Raw genomic sequence first — 18,994 nt, forward strand, 5'->3', positions numbered from 1 at the left:
TACATAAATGTGACTTTATCATTACCTAATGATTCAGCATTATTGTATTACCCTCTAAAGCATGTGGTCTGGAACCTGTTGGCCGACAGTAATTGAATTAATATGAAAAGCAACACATGATGCAGCACTGATGTTCTATAGTTTCATTATATGATGTGTCTATCTATTAACAGACTCATTGTAAATACAACCAACCCATGAAACATCCTTAAAATTGTTTGCTCTCTACTCCCTCATAAGTGCTGTGTCTCAGATGTAAAAAAAAAAAGCAGACAAAGAGGTTTCCAACGGTGCAGCTCAGACTGTTTACCGTTTCAAATTTCCTGCTGCGCCGTCCACTGAGGTCCCAAAGACCTCATTGTGCTTTCAGAGACACAATAAAGGCCCATTTGCGTCAGCGCCATGTTTGTCCCGCGTAAACAGGGGTGGCGGCTTTGTTTAAACATGAAGGGTTTTCCTTGAATGCAATAATAAGGTCATTATGACATCCAACGGCTTCGAGGACTCATTGAAATTCAGCTGCGCCATCCAAGAGAAATAGTGGAAAATCGTACACGGGAATCGTATATTCCAGATCCTTGAGTGTTTCTACATCTAGGAAAAGTGTTCACTACATAAACACATCCAAAAATCTCCCATTAAAAGGCTAAATGGTTCTGCCTGCATTATGCAAGTCATGTTTACCTTGAAAAACCATCCCATTCTGCTCAAACTCAACCCTCCGTGAGTACACACTGAATGCTTTTCATTTCCTTTCAAGAGCGAAATCAAAGTAACCAGAGCTGCGCTTAATATAGCTTCCACCTGGCCTCGTAATTTTACTAATTAAACAGAGTCAATACATACTGTACTGAACACTCTTAACAAGAGCATCCGCTCGCCTGTATGATACTGGGAGTGTTTGTTCAGTGTTGTGGGTTACTTTGTCTCCTCTGGTGCTCCTGGAGGACGGAGAAGTGAAAGTGGGCCAGCAGGAGATCTGAGGCACACACAGTGTGACTAAATTGTCACAGCTTTTGTGGCAACATTTACATTTAACTAAATCTTTCTATCTGTACACTGCTGATCAAGGCCTGGTCAGGGCCTCTGTGGGACATGTGAGAATTTGAGCTCCGTCAATGTCCCAGGTAAATAAATTTGAATGCTGCGATTGATGCAATTTGTGGCAACGTTTCTAAATCAGCTTCACATAATCTTACATAATGCACTTTCATCAGGAAAGTTGAAATGAAGAAAACATTCAAATAGTAAAGGGTTCAGGATTCCTTAAAGAAAACACAGTTTTGGACCAAGTCGGATTAGTTTAATGTTTTATGTGTGGATGTATAAATGTGACACAAAAATCTGCAATGGAACAGCATCAATAGTTTCATCCAGAGGAAGCTTCTCAGCAACAAGTACCTCCAACTGCACGAAATATTTATGTCGCAGGATTCTCCGTCACATTATTTTCGGAGTTTGAGAGCTTTTCGTGTGTGGCTATTTGGTGCCACAGACTTGTTAAGTTTCGGTGTCTCGCAGGCTAATAGACAAAAAATAGACAATAGACAATCCGAGTTTAAGCTACATAAATCCGAGACATGCCGAACCCACAAGGAGCAGGAAGAGGGCCGTCTGTTGCTGTGGAGGCTGACCTGACTTGGCTGCTATCGGCCGGGTGAAGATATACGGGTGTTCCTACAGGTGAGACAAGGAGAATATGGGATCACCTTGAGTTGTGCATCTTAAAGCATATACATGAACAGCCTGTTCTTTAATTACACATCATTGGGGAACATTTCCCAAAGCTTGACATGGTCTTTAAATACATTTAAAAAAAAAAATGGTTTCCATGATTTACAGGTTTCCATGATTTGTAATTCATATCTAATTTATGAACTTTGGTTGAGCACCACAACGATATACTGGGAAGGCGATCCTCTTAAAGATCTACCTTCTTCTGAAAAGTATTTGTTGGTGTATTTAAGATGTTCTGACAGCTGAGTCACACACAAACAATAACCAGGAAACAGACAATAGGAATGCATGTCGATAAACAGTGGAAAAGAGATGCTTCAAAACATTAAAACGTTTGCTGTTGAACAACGGACTTGAAAGTCTCGAACACACCAACCGAGAAAGATTTTAAAATAGTCCCTGCTTGCAACTATGTCAGCGTAACTTTCACAAAAATAAAATCTATACTGGAACACAGTATCTATCTTAAAAATGTTTCAAACTTCAGCAAAAAGTGTTTTATTCTGCACAGAAAAAGTAGAAATGGTATGAAAATACTCAATCAACAACATCCTTGCAGCTATAGCTCTAGTTTATTATTAAGAGTGGCGTTCGGTTTATTCTTGTTTAGTTTAGTGGTTTTATCAAAACCTCCTGAAACTTCAAGGTTAAAGACACAGCTAACTGGTGCATTAACACCATTGTCATGTGACCTTACTCACCCTGGGTGGACAGATGAGCCTGATGGGGTCAGAGAAGCTGTTCACAATCAGCTTTCCTCCCTCAGGCTGAAACTGTGAGCAGAAGACAAACAGACGAGGAAGAACTTTATTTTCATATATATATATATATATATATATATATATATATATATATATATATATATATATATATATATATATATATATATATATATATATAATTTGTGTTATGCTTCTATATGACTGGTCATTCAATTAATTATTGTATTTATTTTCCGAAGTTATAGACTATTTTATTCTAATGTAAAACAGCTTAATATCATGCTGAAGAAGAAACATTTGTCTTTTATCAGGGAACAACATGAACAGTCTGTTCAGTAGTAAGGGTCCCTGTGAGGGACAAGCCACTCCTTCTTTTTGTCATGTTCAGTAGTAATGCTGTGTTCACACCGACACGATTTTGTCGCGCGACCAGATTACATGCAAAGTCAATGTATAAACGCGACAGGTTGCAAAGGGGCGACATTTCCGCCGGGCGACGCGACTGACGCGTTTGACGCGGGGCGAACAGAGCGAAGGACGCGACGCGACAAGAGTTGACGTTTTCCAAATCCGGCGACAAAATCGCGTGAGTCATAGTTGCGTCAGCCAATCAGCGTTGAGAAGCTCAGCCGTCACCACGGCCGTCTTGCAGTCGCTGAATCAAACTGCTGCTGGTCTGCCTGAAGTAGTGCTAGTAGCGGCCGTCATTCAGACACTGTTGTGGGACTACGGATAATATTATGAACCCAGACACCATGGAGTTTGATGTTCCGACGTATGTGGAGTTTACACAACAAGTATAAAGCAGAACTAGTGGTTATTTCCATGGTGGATGAAGGAAACGGTATCCGTTATACGGCGATAAGCCAGACGCAGTTTGTAACGGATCCCCATATATGAAGTGGCGTGAAATTTACTGCTGGTGAAATTACTCCTTTATTGTTCTTCCTTTAGGTCAAAATACATCCATTGAACCACCGTAAGAGCATTAGCCTCATACAGGTCCATTAAATTACTTTGTTAAGGCGCAGCTGTCCATGACAGATGCTGTACCGTCAAGTTAAAGTTCAAACATAAAACAAATCAAATCAAGACAAGACAAATGCAAAGCAGGCAATCAACACAAAACAATAAACCTTCCATGGGGTTATTTACACAGTTCCTGGAGGAGTCAGCGAAATTCACCGAGCTGTGTGCGCTATAAATGGTGTTATGAAGCCAGACATGAGGGTGTTTCATGTTCCGACATGTTTGGGACTTCCACAACAAGTATAAAGCAGAACTAGTGGTTACTTATTCCATAGTCACCGGAAAAGATAACTATTTTTCATGGAGAGAAGTGACGGCGATAAGCCACGCCCCCTTTGTCATGGCGCGATTTGTCTTTGTCGCGTTTGGTGTGAAGAAACTACAGAACAATACGTGCTTCAGTCTGTTGGCAACAAGCCGGTCGCTGAGGCTGCGGAAGCGCGCCGCGCATACGTAAATCACCTTCAAAGTAAAAGCAGTGCCGTTGTATTGCATTTATGGCGTGCATCTTATTTATTTCTTTTTCTTTTTTGATTGATCTCACGCGGGCCGGACTGAGAGAGCCGTAAGATGCCCAGGTCTGAACTACGCCGCCTGGGAGAGATTTAAAGTGCAGCACCTATGTGTGGCAGCATTAAGCCCCTCCCAATGCAAAAAAACCCAAAACGAGTTAACACATTTTTAACATATATATAATATAACATATAACACACATTGCTAGCTTCAAAATGCCATCTTAAAAAGCTTGTAAAATTGCCTAAGTCACATTGTCTTTTGACATAGGCTATTAATACTATAGGGGTAGAATCACATGATCTGTTCAACTGAGGATGTAGGCGATTGTAGGTGGCCAGTATCATTATTTTAGGAAAGTGGCGATACGTTTCAGTAATGGTGCTTATTTAGAAAAAATACGGATTAAAGAAACGGTGTCCTTATTTTCCTATGCTTGTGATCTACAGCTTTTTCCTATTGGATTATTAATCATACAAATTGATATTTTGTGCCCATCTGAATGACTGTTGATCCTCATCCTCTGTTCCATTAAACACAAGTGGGGCTCATTGTTCACCATGTTGTTCCACAGTCCCTTGGCCAGCTCTTCATGCCCCTTGATGGTGAAGTGGAAGCAGTCGTGAGTGAAGAAGGTCATATCAATCTTCCCATTCTGCTCCAAGAGAAAAACAAAAACATACACTGGTATAGATGTACTGATGGAGCGTTTTGTTGGTGAAACGTGACTTCTCTCTCATTTTCAGCCTTGTGTCAAAGCCGAAAGCTACAGCCGTCACACTCAGGACCATAATGATTCAAACGTTACTGTGCGATGTTTCACACCGATTCATCTCCTGAGAGCAGACACCTCTGCCTCTACGTTAATATTGTTATCGCCTTCAAGAGTGAGGACAGATTACCGGGAGCCGGGGAGGGTCGGCGTGCTTCAGAAAGGGCTGAAGAACGACGGCGAAATCGTCCTTGAAGAAACGATCGCTAAAAAGCAGCGATTCAAGTCTTCTCTGCGGATCGGAGCAAAATCAATTTAATAGCAACAGCAATCATGCACATAACTTTTAGAGAGTCATTAAATCAACATGAACTGTTTATGTTTGACGAGAGGATGCATTAAATTATTTTAAATGTTTCCCGTTATGGATAATAAGCACATTTTATACATTGAAACATATAAACTGCACCTGGAACTCCAGATTGACTTCCACCAGATCTTGGAGCTCAGGAGACTCGGCTACCGGCTCTATCAAGCACGAGCAGAAAGATCTAGATGAATAAATAAATGTGTTTGAGGAAGAAAATGCCAACCAATTGAGGTGAAGGCAAAATAAAGAAAGAAAAATGTTGTGTAGAAAATATCGGAAAAGATTCATGAGATGATTTTATAACACTAAACACTGCAAGATAAAGAGCACATTGCACACAAGTTTAGATTCATGAATTTTTTATGGGATGAGGGAGAGGGGACGACGGGGGACTTTAAGGCTCGCGTTAATGTCAATGTGAAGAATGAGCGCCTCACCTCTGGAGCCGGCACCCCGGCGTGGGCTTCTGCACCTCCCTCAGAGTCTGCATGGGAAGTATCTGAACGATGTTAACGATCATACGAGGAACCTGAAGCACAAAATGGAGAAGACTACAGCACCACACAGAAATCTCACTAACACCAAACGTGCTACGTTTCCTTCCACTTTACCTCGTTCATGAGCATTTCCAAGGAGACGGTGATGTAGTGAATGAAGTTATCCGCTGAAAATAGAGCCTAGAGAGACCACATACCCTCTGCAGAGGTTAATGATATATGTATCATTCTTGAAAGTTTTTTTTTTTTTTCATTGAGCTAAACTAATTTAAAGAAAGAAAAAGTCTGACCTTATCTTTGCAGTAATCACAGATGTCATTCATGCCCATGAGGATGGTCAAAAGCTTCCAGTCTTTCTCAAAGTTCAGACCCTAAAAAAGAAAGAAAACAAAAAGGTCAGAGTCAAACATTTGGTGCATAAAAACAGGTTCAGGGACAGCATTTTGCTGCAGGACATCTCAGTTTCCTTCTGTTGAGCTTGAATAACCCGATCTGTGAACTCTCGGGCATCACCGTACCTCGTAACCTCTCAGGGTGTCGATCAAATGTCTCGTCTGGCTGGGAAGGTTGCTGGAAAGAAAGACCGAACAACAACATAAGGCTTTGGAAGCTTTGCAATACATAATTAATAACACATTAAAATGTGTGTGTCACGCTGTCGAGTCAATACAAGGTGTTGTGTCCAGTCACAGCCAGGTTGAAGCCCGTCTCGCTGATATGAGCCTGCATTCCGTGGACCGTCTTGCCGGGAGCAGCACCGAGCAGATTGGGATTGAACAGCTTGATGATGTCTAATAAGTCACAGTTGGAAAAGAAAATGTGAAAAGATGATGTACTGTGTTTTTCTTTTTTTCTTCCAATGAGTGAGGTTTATATGGAACATGATGTAACACAACAATGTCAAGCGATATCATGTGTGATTAAAACATCTTACTTGCCAAAGTAATGACATGCTGAAAGGACCGATAGCCTCCGATGCTGCAAGACGAAGAGATGTCAAATTAGTACCACATTTATTTATGTTTATTTATAATTAATGCACCAGTTACAAAATGACCCCCACCCCACAACAAGTATCTTATAGTAATAGTACATTTATAGTAAATAGTATGATGAACTAATTCCATCTCTTACACAAAAACACACATTTGAAGATTGGACATTATATTTGTGACAATGCGTCCTAACGAAAGTATGCACATGAATATTTACGATATAAAATGCTGGCAACATGCAGGAACTCTACAGCAAGATTATTATCCGAGCGAGAGATCCATTACAGATTTCAACACGCGCAATCTCGGTCACCTCCACGACACGTGGCGAAACTCAATGGGAATCCCGAGGACGGTGGTGGCGTTGGCGCCGATGGCCGTCTGAAAAGGAACGACACAACGTCCGAGGAAAATATGATCAGAGCCCCGTGAATATTAAGAAATATGAATAGTTTGTTTTCGAGGAGGACAATGACAACCATTGCGTTTCTGGTATAGTCTACTGCATTTTGAGGAGGTCTTGTATCTTTGTAAATATGCTTTAAATAAGGATGACACATATTTTACAATTCACGCTTTTGCTTTAAAAAAGCCCCACAAACGAACTCTGAACAGCACTAACAAGTAATCTGGCTACACTATCGTTACAACAACATTTCGTAATCGTGATTTTAATTGCACATTACATGAATTATACTGCATTAACCTTACAGCTAAAGATTTAACATTTAAAATAGACATTTAAAATAACAAAAACACCTACTGTCAGCGAATCCCCCAAAGCAGCAATGACTTTGATATCTGCCGCCTTTACAAATTCAACTACACACCAAAGGGTGAAAAGAAAGATGGAGACGAAAGAGAATATGTTAATCTCCGGTTTCAACTCTTTGGGGAAGAGATTTATTTTGACGTGACCTTGACAGACCTGATGAGGGGACAGAGGGCGAAGGACTCATGTCCGGGCACTGGAACACCGGATGCTTGAAGCTCAGCGGTCGAGTTTTCTCTGGAAACTCCTGAGAAAGAAGAGAGAGAGAGAAAACTCATCACTGACTAAACCTTTTACATCCATTATTTTCAGGTACAGACTGAATGTGTCCCAAGAGGCAGTTTCTCTCTATAACTGGTCGTCTTTGATGCATTCTCTTGTTCACTCATTGACCCTTGCGTTGCTCTTTGCCTTTAGTCTGACATTGGTATGCTTATTGTGCAAATACCCCTGATGCCTGCTGGTCTGGGATCAGTTGGCGCCCCATGGTAACCTGCCTCTTATTTTATAAAGTAGGTTACCCATTGTTATATATTGTTTTTGGTTGTTTTGATTTTGTCCAATAGTGTGTCTTTTCAGTAGACGTGTCAAGTCCTTTTGGTCAAAGTCTGCTCGTTTAGAAGACGAACAATATATACACATCAAATAACTAAATAGGTCTGTCAAGAGATTTCTTTTTTTATATATTTTCTTGTATCTAACAATGACAGTATTTGTTTGCTCAGTGCTGGAACATATGACACTCGGTACCTTGTGGCGGGCCTCCTGGCTGTAGTGTCGTATCCCCTCCTCATACTCCCTCCACCAGTCGTTGCCTTAAAGAGAAGGATTACTACCAGTGTCCATCTGAAACTCTTCAATAGGCCCAAACAGACTACTTGGCATGTGTTGTTTGATTTAATCGACATTTACAGCAAAATAATTTTGTAAAATGTTGAATTCTATACATGTTTTTTTGTTAATCTATCATAATATTACACACCACAATAAATCGGTCTTTAAAAAAGGTCCCTGAAACAGAGGCTGTTGTGACATTAAACACAGGCACTTGTTCTAGCACTTACCTTTGACAGAGCAGGACGCGAGCATACATGTTGCCACAGCGATCCAAAGCCGCTCCATGGTGGTGCGTACGGGCCGGTCAATGGGTCGCCCCTGCAGCCTCACAATGTGATGCTCAGCGCTACAGCTGTCACTTTGTCACTTTGTCTCTCGCCCCTCTCTCTAAAGCTGGGTGACGACCTGCAGGACCACCGAGAGCCATTCAATCAACGTCAGCAACACAGATCCCTCGTGACAACAACAAGAGTTCAGATTGTCTACATTACAAGGTTTTGTCATTTCGAGAATAACCGTTGATATATTAACTCCACAACAATGAAGAAAACATTCAAAACAAACACTTTATATCCATATATCATTTATTAATTTCTTTATAAACTTGTATTTGTGATGGTAAAAATGCAGTCTTCTCGACAATCTTGACCAGTGTTTCGTTTTAGACAAACTGAGTTGTGTCGATGTGTGAAAGCAGTTTGGAATCGTCGCTGATCGGCATTTTTGACTTCATGCAGGCGAATTGGTTGAGATCAATTCTCAATAACAACAAGCACGTACTGTGGAACTGAATAAATGGACTTCCGGGGGAAGGGAGGGGGAACTGCATGTGTCAAAAAAAAGAAGTTTCTAATTGTTTAGATAAATACTGTATGGCCTAACCATGGCTTTATTTCGCAGATTTAGGTCCATCTTAGCTGGAAAGTGATGGCAGAGCTCCAACTTGGACTTTTGGTGAGGGGGTGGAAATTCTCACAACAGCTGAAGTTGACACACACACACACACACACACACACACACACACACACACACACACACACACACACACACACACACACACACACACACACACACACACACACACACACACACACACACACACACACACACACACACACACACACACCTCTGCTATCTTTAAGGCTGCTCCAATTTCTGCCTCAGCAAACTCAAGGCTTAATGAACTAAAAAAAGAAAGGCGGATGTGGGAGGAGAGGACCTACTGAGCTACCGACCACGAGACTGAAATCAAAGCCTGTTGATGGAAACACATCACGCCAACATACAGTACATCTTCAAAAACTGTTCTGCGTCCTGTCACTGGACCGCTTGCATCATACACATCAAGTTTTTATTTAGATTGTTTCGGTTTTAAAAGCCAGAGCTCTCTGCCGTCACTAAGCTCCGAGAGCGAAAAAAGCGTCCGTGTGATTTTCGAAAAAAGGATGTGGATTTTTTTTTTTAAGCTTCGTGACTTTGACTTCAGTTGCTTCTCATCCTTTGTGTCCTCCATGTTGAAAACATAACAAACATCAACATGTGAACTCAAAATTATATTATCTATCCGGTACAGCTTTTGTACTGCAAACTGCGTAACAGATTTCCTGTTCTCATACGATGACACAACATGGCTTGAGCACAATATAGCACTGTTACTAATGATGAAAGAACATTAATTAATCTTTTCTCAGTGAATTGCAGGTTTGAAAGTCAACATATCAACCAAACGAATAACTAATTAATGAAAAAAATAATGTAAAATTAGTTGTCAAGGATCTGAAAAAAGGGTGCCTAAAATTAAAGTCAAAATGAGAGAAAACATGCAAAAACATGTCTTTTTTTTTTTTTTTACCAACTAGCAAATAAAATTTTCTGAATTCACATTTACCTGCCTTATTTTTCTAAATACTGTGCTAAATTAGGGTTGAGGCCGTGTGTGATGTTCTCAAAAAGGGAAAGAAGAAACTAAAGCACATTTTAGAATCCAACTATGTCGACTATGTAGTCTGCCTTTGATCTGGAAATCACAAGGCTTTTTTTTTTCTTTTTTCCATGGTGAGGACACGGGTGCTTCTGGCAGTATCCTGAGTCACAGACTAGCAAGTCCCAAGTCTGTGTTATCCTCTCAACGCTCTGCTCTGTCGCATTGTCCATAAATACCCCCCCACTGTCTCTTCAGCACCAGCATATTTTAAATGGAGAAATGGAGTTGTGGGACTGCACAGTTCAGCAGCCATCTTAGTCTTTATTTTAGCGTGTGGCGTGAGAGAGGTGCTCAGACTGGCTGGTGTTCAGCTAGTGAGCACCAGCTGCTCCACGCGGCGGGCTGGCAGAGCCTCCTGTCAGTCTTTCACTGCCCTCGCGCCGTCTGGCTCTCTCTCCCTCTCACTGCTGCTGCTGCTCCTCCTCCTCCTCCTCTTCTTCCTGGGCCGGGCCCTGGGCTTGCGTTTCTTCCTGACCCTGGGGCTCGGCCTCGGCTTGTGACTGTTCCTGAGGCGGTCTGGGTGGGGGCGCTGGAGCAGGGACAGGTGGGCGAGGGGGAACTATGATTTGGTGCTGGCGCTGCCTGTAGGCGATGACCGTGCCGAGCAGCAGGGCGATGACCGTCATGAGGTAGAGGTCCCACTCCGGGCCGAGAAGCTGGTCCAGGTCCACCTGAGAAATCAGCTCCTTTACCTATGGGAGCCAAAGGCAAATGGGGAGAGGTCAAAGACACATGATTAATTTCAGTTCCCTCGGAGGAAGTAGCTTTTAACTCGGTTGAATTACAATTCCTTCTATTTCACAGCCAAATTGTCACAGGTCCATCTTGAGAATTGAAGTACTCACATTAAGATCCAGCAGGTACTGCAGAGTGTAAATCAGGCCCAGCTTGCACAGGGCCAAGAAAACCGGAACCTGGGCATCGGGACTGGCTTCAGCGGCCATGTCGTAGAAACGCTTGGCTAAATGGATGTCCTGCAGACACATGAAACAATTAATAACTGCATCATTAAATCAATGCAACGGAGTGGATATGAGTGCAGCGTTAAAAGTAGGCGGATGTTTAAGAGTCAGTGTAACTCGGTTCCCACCTGTTTGATGCCCAGGCCTTTCTCATGCATGTAACCCAGGTTAAACATGGCCTGGGCACTGTGCTGCTGCTCTGACGCCAGTCTGTAGTGGATGACGGCTGTCTCATAGTCCACATCGGTCCCGTAGCCGTAGTAGTGGTAGTCCCCTAGTTTTATCCTTGCCACAGTGTAACCTGGGAAAGATAATTATATGCATCAACTCTCATTCCAAGCAGCCAAATTCAACTGCTTTTCTTTATGTAAACCAAATCATAGATGGATTCCTGATTGAAAATAAATAAATGATACAAAATAAATATAGCAGAATTAAAACAGTTGAGGAGCAGAGAGTGTGTGGACTCACCTTGTGCTGCAGCTCTCGTCCAGTGGAGCAAAGCGCGAGGGTAGGTCTCGTTCTCAGTGAAGATCCTCACTCCTTCTGTACCAATCCGTACAAATAAAAACAGTCAGCGGTTAGAGCGTTACTTCTCCCCAAGTTGGTTGTTTGTCACACTTGATACTAAAGCCATGGTTTCTCTTACTCTGGTCCAGAATGAAAGCCACGTTGCTCTGGGCCACCTCGTAGCCCTGCTCAGCCAGCAGCAGATACTGGACCAGCGCCGCATCGGACTCGCCCTCCTTAAAGCTGCCGTAGGCCGTCATGAGACGATCTGACCAGCGTCCGCGTTCACACACGTTCTTGAAAAGCTGCAATACAGAGAAGCAGACACATGTTGTGACAGGCCATAAACCGGGTCTACTGTGTGGCACGCAATTATGTCACAAGCAACAGAGAACAGAGCTGCGGCTCCAGGAGACCTCACCTCCACGGCAGTGTGGCAGGAGCGCATCACACCAGTACCAGTAGCATGCATCTGGGCCAAGTTGTAGAAGGCCAGGATGTGGCCCGCTTGCGAGGCCAGGTTGAAGAATTTGAGTGCCTGCTTGTAATCACGCTTTACACCGATGCCGTCTGAGGAAACGACAGGAAGAAGAGGAAGACAAACAGTAAATCAAATGGAGGACAAAAGCAGCATTCTAGTCTAAAGAATCTAAATAATGTGAAGAAAAGAGAGACTGCAGGTTAAAGAAACAGAGTATTTGAATCTTCAGATGCAGTGACAACATCAGACAGACAACAAGAAAGAGGAAAGAACCTCTGACAGGAGGCCATGACACATTGTGTAGCACAAGCACACATACCATGCACAGGTGCACAGACACTGCGCCGTCACTCACTGTAATACATGGTGCCCAGCTGGAGTTGTCCATCCACCCAGCCCTGCTCCGCTGCCTTCTGGAAGTATTTCAGTGCCAACTCATAGTTCTGAAAACACAAAAACAAAACTTTCAAATGGCTGCTCTGATTTCAGCACGACGGACACTCTGGTAGCTTGCTTACCAAACACCATGACATTATTCCTATTTCCTAAATCTGAAGCTGCCAGACTTGCAACACAGAGTAAGATGGATATTAAAAGTCTGAGAGAGTATCTTAAACATTATATCACAGACTTGAAATATGTAAAGGTTTCTTACCACTGGGACACCTCTCCCATATAGGTAGGCCATGCCGAGGCCACTCTGTCCCACTGGATTACCCTGAATTAAAAAAAAGCAACATGTAAATGAAATGTATCAAAGCAATTAATGACATTAAAAAAACAACTCAATTGTGTAGAGTAACAGCTTCAGAGGTATTAGTACTGCTGGTTTCTCTTAAAGAATAACTGATATTACATTGCTCATACAAACACTACGAAGGTAAATCACCCAGTTCAGATAGAGATAATAGACATGAGGCTTCATCCTTACCAGGTCAGAGGCCTTCTTAAAGTACTGCAGGGCTGTGTCGTTGTTCTGGGGGAGATACTCGCTGCCTTCTGAGTACATCTAAAGGACAGAAGGAGTGACATTTCTTAGATATAAAAAAACATGATGCACCCACTGTCTGAATTAGAAATGCACCGCACCGCCTTCGGATTTCACATTATTGCCAAATAATTGGCCTTATTTATTTTGGATTAAATTTTTAAAAAGGCTCTCAGCTCTCCAACTCGCTGACTGCTTCTCCCAAGTTCTCACACAGTATGGGCGACATATTTATAATGTTTACAAATAGAGAAGGGAAACAGATGGGTAAAAATAACTGATTTGAAGGGACAATGTCCAGCAAGCTTGTCAGTGTAAAACGAAGAAATAACTCTAATAAAACTGAACTGTTTCAAACAAATAAATCTGTTTCCACTGCCGTTCCCACGGGCTAATAAAGAGACAAAGGTCACCACAGGCGTCTCACCCACCTTGCCAAGGAAAGCCATAGCGTGTGTATTGCCTGCATTTGCAGCCTGGGTAAAGTAGTCATACGCCCTCTGTTGGATAGGAGCATAGCAAATACATTTAATGGTTCAAAAACAAGAGAAAAGATACTTTAAAATAAATTTATTTAAAAAGAAAGTCACCTGGTGATTCTGTTCTACTCCACGTCCTCCATGCAGGTGCAACTGACCCAATCCCACCTATCGGGGAAAACGATGAACCGTATTCACTTCAGTGACACATAATTAGAATTATGTATTTTTATGTTATGATGTAGTATTACATTATTAAATATGAACATTTTATTTCAGATATCATTTTACAAAATTACATCTCGTCTCCTTCCAACTATGTAAATGTAGATATTTGCATACAAAGTGAAACATGTTGGACAAAACTGTGAATATGACAATTGTCAACTGCTGCTTTGTCTTTTATTAGCTTCCTGGCCAGAGGACAGATTCAAGGACAATTGTCAGTAAACTTGGCAGAAGATATGCTTTATTAAAGTCACAACTACGAGCGAAATTTGAATGTGCAAAATAGATTTTGCTCATTTGGATAGAACTGTGTTAGTTTTCATTATAACATGTTTATACTGAAGCTCTAAAAAAAAAAAAAAAAAATCCTACAGGTTTATATATTATATATTTTTTTTACAACTGTTCCTGATATGACCGATACATTTTATTACGATACATGTACGGAAAGGGAAGGTGATATCAACTCATACTATCATGGATACAAACATAGTTGCTACATTGATCAAAGAACACTTTTTGATGATGACATTAGTTCACCTGAGCTTGAACATCTCCTTTCTCAGCCAAAAACTGATAGTACTGGATCAAGTCCTCCTCCAGCATCCCACTGGTAGATCCCGGGTTCTCCACTTCATCCAGCAGCCGGATCCTCTGCACCGCTGAGCCCCCGGTCAGGGATACGTCATTGGCCACTGGAGGTGGTGGCGGAGAGAAAAGTGGAGAAAAAACAGACGACGAGAGAAAGAGTTTTGATCAGGTTTTGGCCCCAAGAATAACCAGACCAGTTCACACTTGAATATAATATACATTTGTTAAATGCTCACCCTGATTTGCCACAAGTCTGTAGTGTGTTAGTGCTGACTCACAGCTCTGGGGAACACCCACACCTCCCCAGTATCTGTACCCCTAATGAAACAATAACAGGGAATGTCTTCTTTTTTTTTAACGCACATTAAGAAATAACCTGACTGCAAATTGCTCTGCACTGACAAATCAACTCACCAGGATCATATGAGCAACCAAGTTTCCACCCAGTGCGCCAAAGGTATAGTAAACCAGAGCCTGATGAACAGAGAATGCAGGTAAGATGTGAACAATTGTTGCAAAAAGAGACAGACATGCCATAACATTATTTTATTCAGTCATACAGAATATAAAAAAGTACCTTCGCCTGACTTGAGTTAACTCCCAGTCCTGCTGCGTACAGAAAGCCAAGAGCCTTTGAAAAAGTAAACAAAGCAAGAGTGTTACACAACTGATTCTCCACGACAAATGATCGTGTATTTGATAAGATCTCACATGACTTTTCTACACTTTACTCAGGTGCCGCATTAACATTTTGGATGAGATCTTTACCGTCTGGGCTTTAGGCGAGCCCTCGACGGCGAGCTTCTCAAATATGTCTTTGGCCCTGCTCACGTTCTGGTTCATGTAGTCTCCAAACAGCATGGCATACGCCACCTTCTCCATGGCTTTCATGTGGCCTTTCTCTGCTACTTTCAGCAGCTTTTCGTATAACCTGGTGGTTGGAGAAACAAAAAAGTCCTGTGAGTGAGGTCAGATTGACAGACAAAATAAAAATGACGTGGACATAAACAGTACCAACATGACCACTAAAGCAAATAAGGATGTGCTAATCTTAGTCACGTGGTATAAAGCACACATTTATAGCCACACGAAAACAAAATTTACAAATCAGATCATTTTGACTGCTTGGTAAACGACAAGCTTCAGGCCACATAATAGGATGACATATTTTCTCTGTTTAATAGCATATAATACAATAGCATTTTTTTCAAAGCACCAACTGTTATCAAAAGAAATCCAAATGCATCCTACAAAAAATACTGTGATCAAGGCAGACAAAACCAGAAGGACAAAACATACTCTTTCTTCTGGGTCCTCCTGGTGGTGGCATTGAGCATGCGCAGGACAGTCTGATACTGCTCCTCAGCCTCCTCGGCCTGCAGTCTCTGCTGTGCCTGCTCCTCCGCTAAGGGAACGAGAGGAGAAGCCAATGAGAACATACAGATGAAGAAGAAGAAAAAAGCATTTTTATGGCGGTTTCCATCATCAGTAGCTGCTTTTGTTAAGGAAATAATGATCATTGAATAAATTCTATAACATTGAATCTGTATTTAAGCTTCAAAACAGGACACTAAAAGGTAGTTATATATTTGTCACATTTGCTTTGACAGCTAAGTTGAAGACTTACTCTCACAGAAACCCCACTTCTTTTCCTGGTCATAGTCATAGATTGTGGCGCACCACAGCCGTCCATCCCCCCGTCCATCAGTGGTACAGTCCAAGTATTCCTTCCCCTGGAAGAGGAAGGGGAAGATGCAGGGCTTTCCATGGGCTGTACCTCCATTCACCACAGGAACTGTATACAAATATCACATAATTATTGATATAAATTATCATTCATGATACATTTAAGGACGTATGTATTGTCCCTGCCTCGTGCTCTCAATATGGCTACCATCTTCAAAAAGGTACAGTAGCCAATATGTAAAGATCATTAGCATGTGTGCATCACCAGATGGCTACTGCTCCTCACCGCTAAGATATAAAGTAATTCAGTACAACATTTTGTGCAGAGTCTGTACATTTTTTTGGTCTAAGGTAGTTTCCGTTATGAAAGAAATGCTACATGCAAATTTCCCAGTTCTTCTTGTATAATGTTTGCTCGATATTAAGCCGTTTGCTCATTTCCTACAAACCATCTTTTCACGCTGTGATGCCTCTCAATCTCTAAATCTTGATGAACTGGAAAGCGTGCAAACCATCCTGCTTTGCGAAAAGTAACTGGTTGGAGGACTATTTAGGACTGTTGAGCAGCAGCCTTTCTTAAAACTTTGAATAAAGGCCTGAGCTGCCACTGGAACATGGTTGATGACTTCTTAGAAAACATAATATGAAACCATTACTGAACATTTTGTATATATTTGTAATATTTTGTCTATATCGTAAATATAACTTCTTTTTTTAAATTAAAAATGACCATGTCGATTGTGATCTTTTTTCTATGAAACAGCAGTCGGTTAATTCTAATAATAAAAAATCCATCTTCATAAACACATAATGTTATACTTGTGCAAGACGGCAGCAAGAAAATTACAAACAATCCCCGAGTAAAATGATGCAACTGGTTGCAAGAGGAGCCACAGGTGCACAGAGCTGTTAATTTCTCATGGGGTTTGACAGTTTATCCAATGTGGCACTGCCCTAAACCACAAACGGCTTTGCTCAGAATCAGCAATACTGAAAACGGGTTAACATGTCAACACTAAACAAAGTTCAGGAAATACGACAGGACAGTCTATATTCTCAAAAACAGACGTGATTTAAGACATTGAGGAGTCAGCCAAGCCACTGACAGAACATAGGTGCTTTTGTAAGAGCTAAAATGTTGTAATATTGCAGGTGGAACAGACTAGTGGTTCCGGAAATGTACCACTAACAATTCACACTACTTAACAATATAGAGCTAAACTCTAGAATGTCTAACACTAAAGTAATTACATTTGTTTAAATTAGTCAACTGTTATATTTGAAAGCTAAGACTCAACCTCAAATCTCACTTCATTACAAGGTCACAATCCAGCTCATCAACCCTTCTTAACACAGCTATGTGAAGCCTTTCAGGATAAACAACCGATAAAACCAGCTATCATTCATCATAAATCATGATATTTTAGAAGTGTCCTAGTTGGGTGTGCACGTGCAACTGCATGCTGCAGGAGCCACAATGTTTCTAGCTATTCCACTATTGCATCCATTTCTGGCTTTCATTGGACAGACAAAACCACTCTGCTCAAAAGTCAGTGTGCTATCAGAAAGTATGCCGGCTTATGATCTTTGTTCCACACAGACATCTGAACACACATAAACGGAGACCAGGGCCAGGAAGGGCGTGTTCATTATTTAAAAACAGAGAAGCTCAAAACATGATTCATAACATTCAATACATTAAAATACAACAATAAGACATGTTTAAGGATTTCAAGTACCAGAGGGAATACCCAGAGCTAACCAGCTAACCAGTTATGCATTTCTGTTTTCTGACAGCAGTGTTTACAGCTCACTGCTTGAGCTAGAATGTTAGTTACCTTACCCTCTTTAGGTTTCTCTACGACTGGAGGAGGCTGCTCAGGCAGGTCCTCCTTCTCCTCTCCTTCCAGTCCCTCCGCCAGTGACTGTTTCTCCTCGTCTGGCTGGGAGACTTCATGACCAGACGTCACAGAGGCACCGGCCATGATTTCAGACGCCAAATGGACGTCTTCCTCTTCAGAGTCTGGATCATGGTAAGACTGGAGAAGTGATCGAGGAGTTATCGTCAAGTAACAGATAAAAGTTGCATATTAAAATAGGTTGAATGCAACTGTGTAAGGTAAAAGCTAAGGACGGCTATGTAACAGAAAACTGGTGACATGATTATTTGTAAACTTAACAGATTTCTGGTTAAGCAAATTATATTTAGATAGAACAATTCAACAAATAACACATTTGTCTCAAGTAGCTTTATGATTGTATCGTTTACAAAAGGTTGTCTTGCAACACTGGTCTGCTCATTTCTTTCTTCTTTATTGCATTAGAGAAAAAGTACAACAGAATATACGTTTTGTTGTCTTGTAGCAGACGTTTACTGAGTGGTCTGCTTCTCATCACATGTACATTTTCCAAAAACAAATCAAGTCGTTCATCCTCAGGGGTTTAATGTGCCAACTCAAAGACCAACATCAAATAGCTCATGGCGTACCTTCAGCTCTGGTCCGTCATTCCCATGTTGCTCCTCATCTGAAAAGGTATCAACACGGCAGGAGTAAACACGGTGTAAACTTGAGATGGGAAAAAAAGCTGTTTGCTAAATATAAACAGCTGCTTGCAACAATTTCAGAAGCGTAGACACTTCTGTCAGCGCATATATTAGGCGGTTAGATATCACACTCACCAGCTGTTATTTCTTTGGCACAGACTATCAGCAGAATTGTCAAGAGATAAATCGTTCTTGCATTTTTAAAACACCTTTTATAGCCCATTGTTGTTGGTGTTGACAAGCTAACAATCTGCTAGCTGTAACTGCTGCTGTTTCTCCCACCAAACATTCAGCTACGGTTGAGTCACACGACGATATGTAGCATGAATAAACTCGCATACACGCTCTACTAAACA

The 18,994-nt window shown here is 41.5% G+C and overlaps 1 protein-coding gene across 1 annotated transcript; it reads right to left on the bottom strand.

The window, feature by feature from the left end:
- Positions 1 to 9,614: 9,614 nt before the first annotated feature.
- sel1l (SEL1L adaptor subunit of SYVN1 ubiquitin ligase) lies at positions 9,615 to 18,861 on the bottom strand (the record flags this gene model as incomplete). Its single annotated transcript, XM_079215465.1, has 21 exons — positions 9,615 to 10,860; positions 11,014 to 11,142; positions 11,259 to 11,431; positions 11,602 to 11,676; positions 11,780 to 11,945; positions 12,062 to 12,210; positions 12,477 to 12,564; positions 12,777 to 12,839; positions 13,053 to 13,130; positions 13,541 to 13,609; positions 13,700 to 13,756; positions 14,357 to 14,511; positions 14,644 to 14,725; positions 14,822 to 14,881; positions 14,985 to 15,038; positions 15,176 to 15,338; positions 15,707 to 15,812; positions 16,035 to 16,202; positions 17,937 to 18,132; positions 18,582 to 18,619; positions 18,774 to 18,861. The coding sequence occupies 21 exons, from the start codon at positions 18,859 to 18,861 to the stop codon at positions 10,570 to 10,572; spliced, it is 2,448 nt and encodes an 815-aa protein (XP_079071591.1). The 3' UTR covers positions 9,615 to 10,569.
- Between the last annotated feature and the right edge of the window lie 133 nt (positions 18,862 to 18,994).

This window comes from Taurulus bubalis, assembly GCF_910589615.1.
Source record: "Taurulus bubalis genome assembly, chromosome: 3".
Lineage (NCBI taxonomy): Eukaryota > Metazoa > Chordata > Actinopteri > Perciformes > Cottidae > Taurulus > Taurulus bubalis.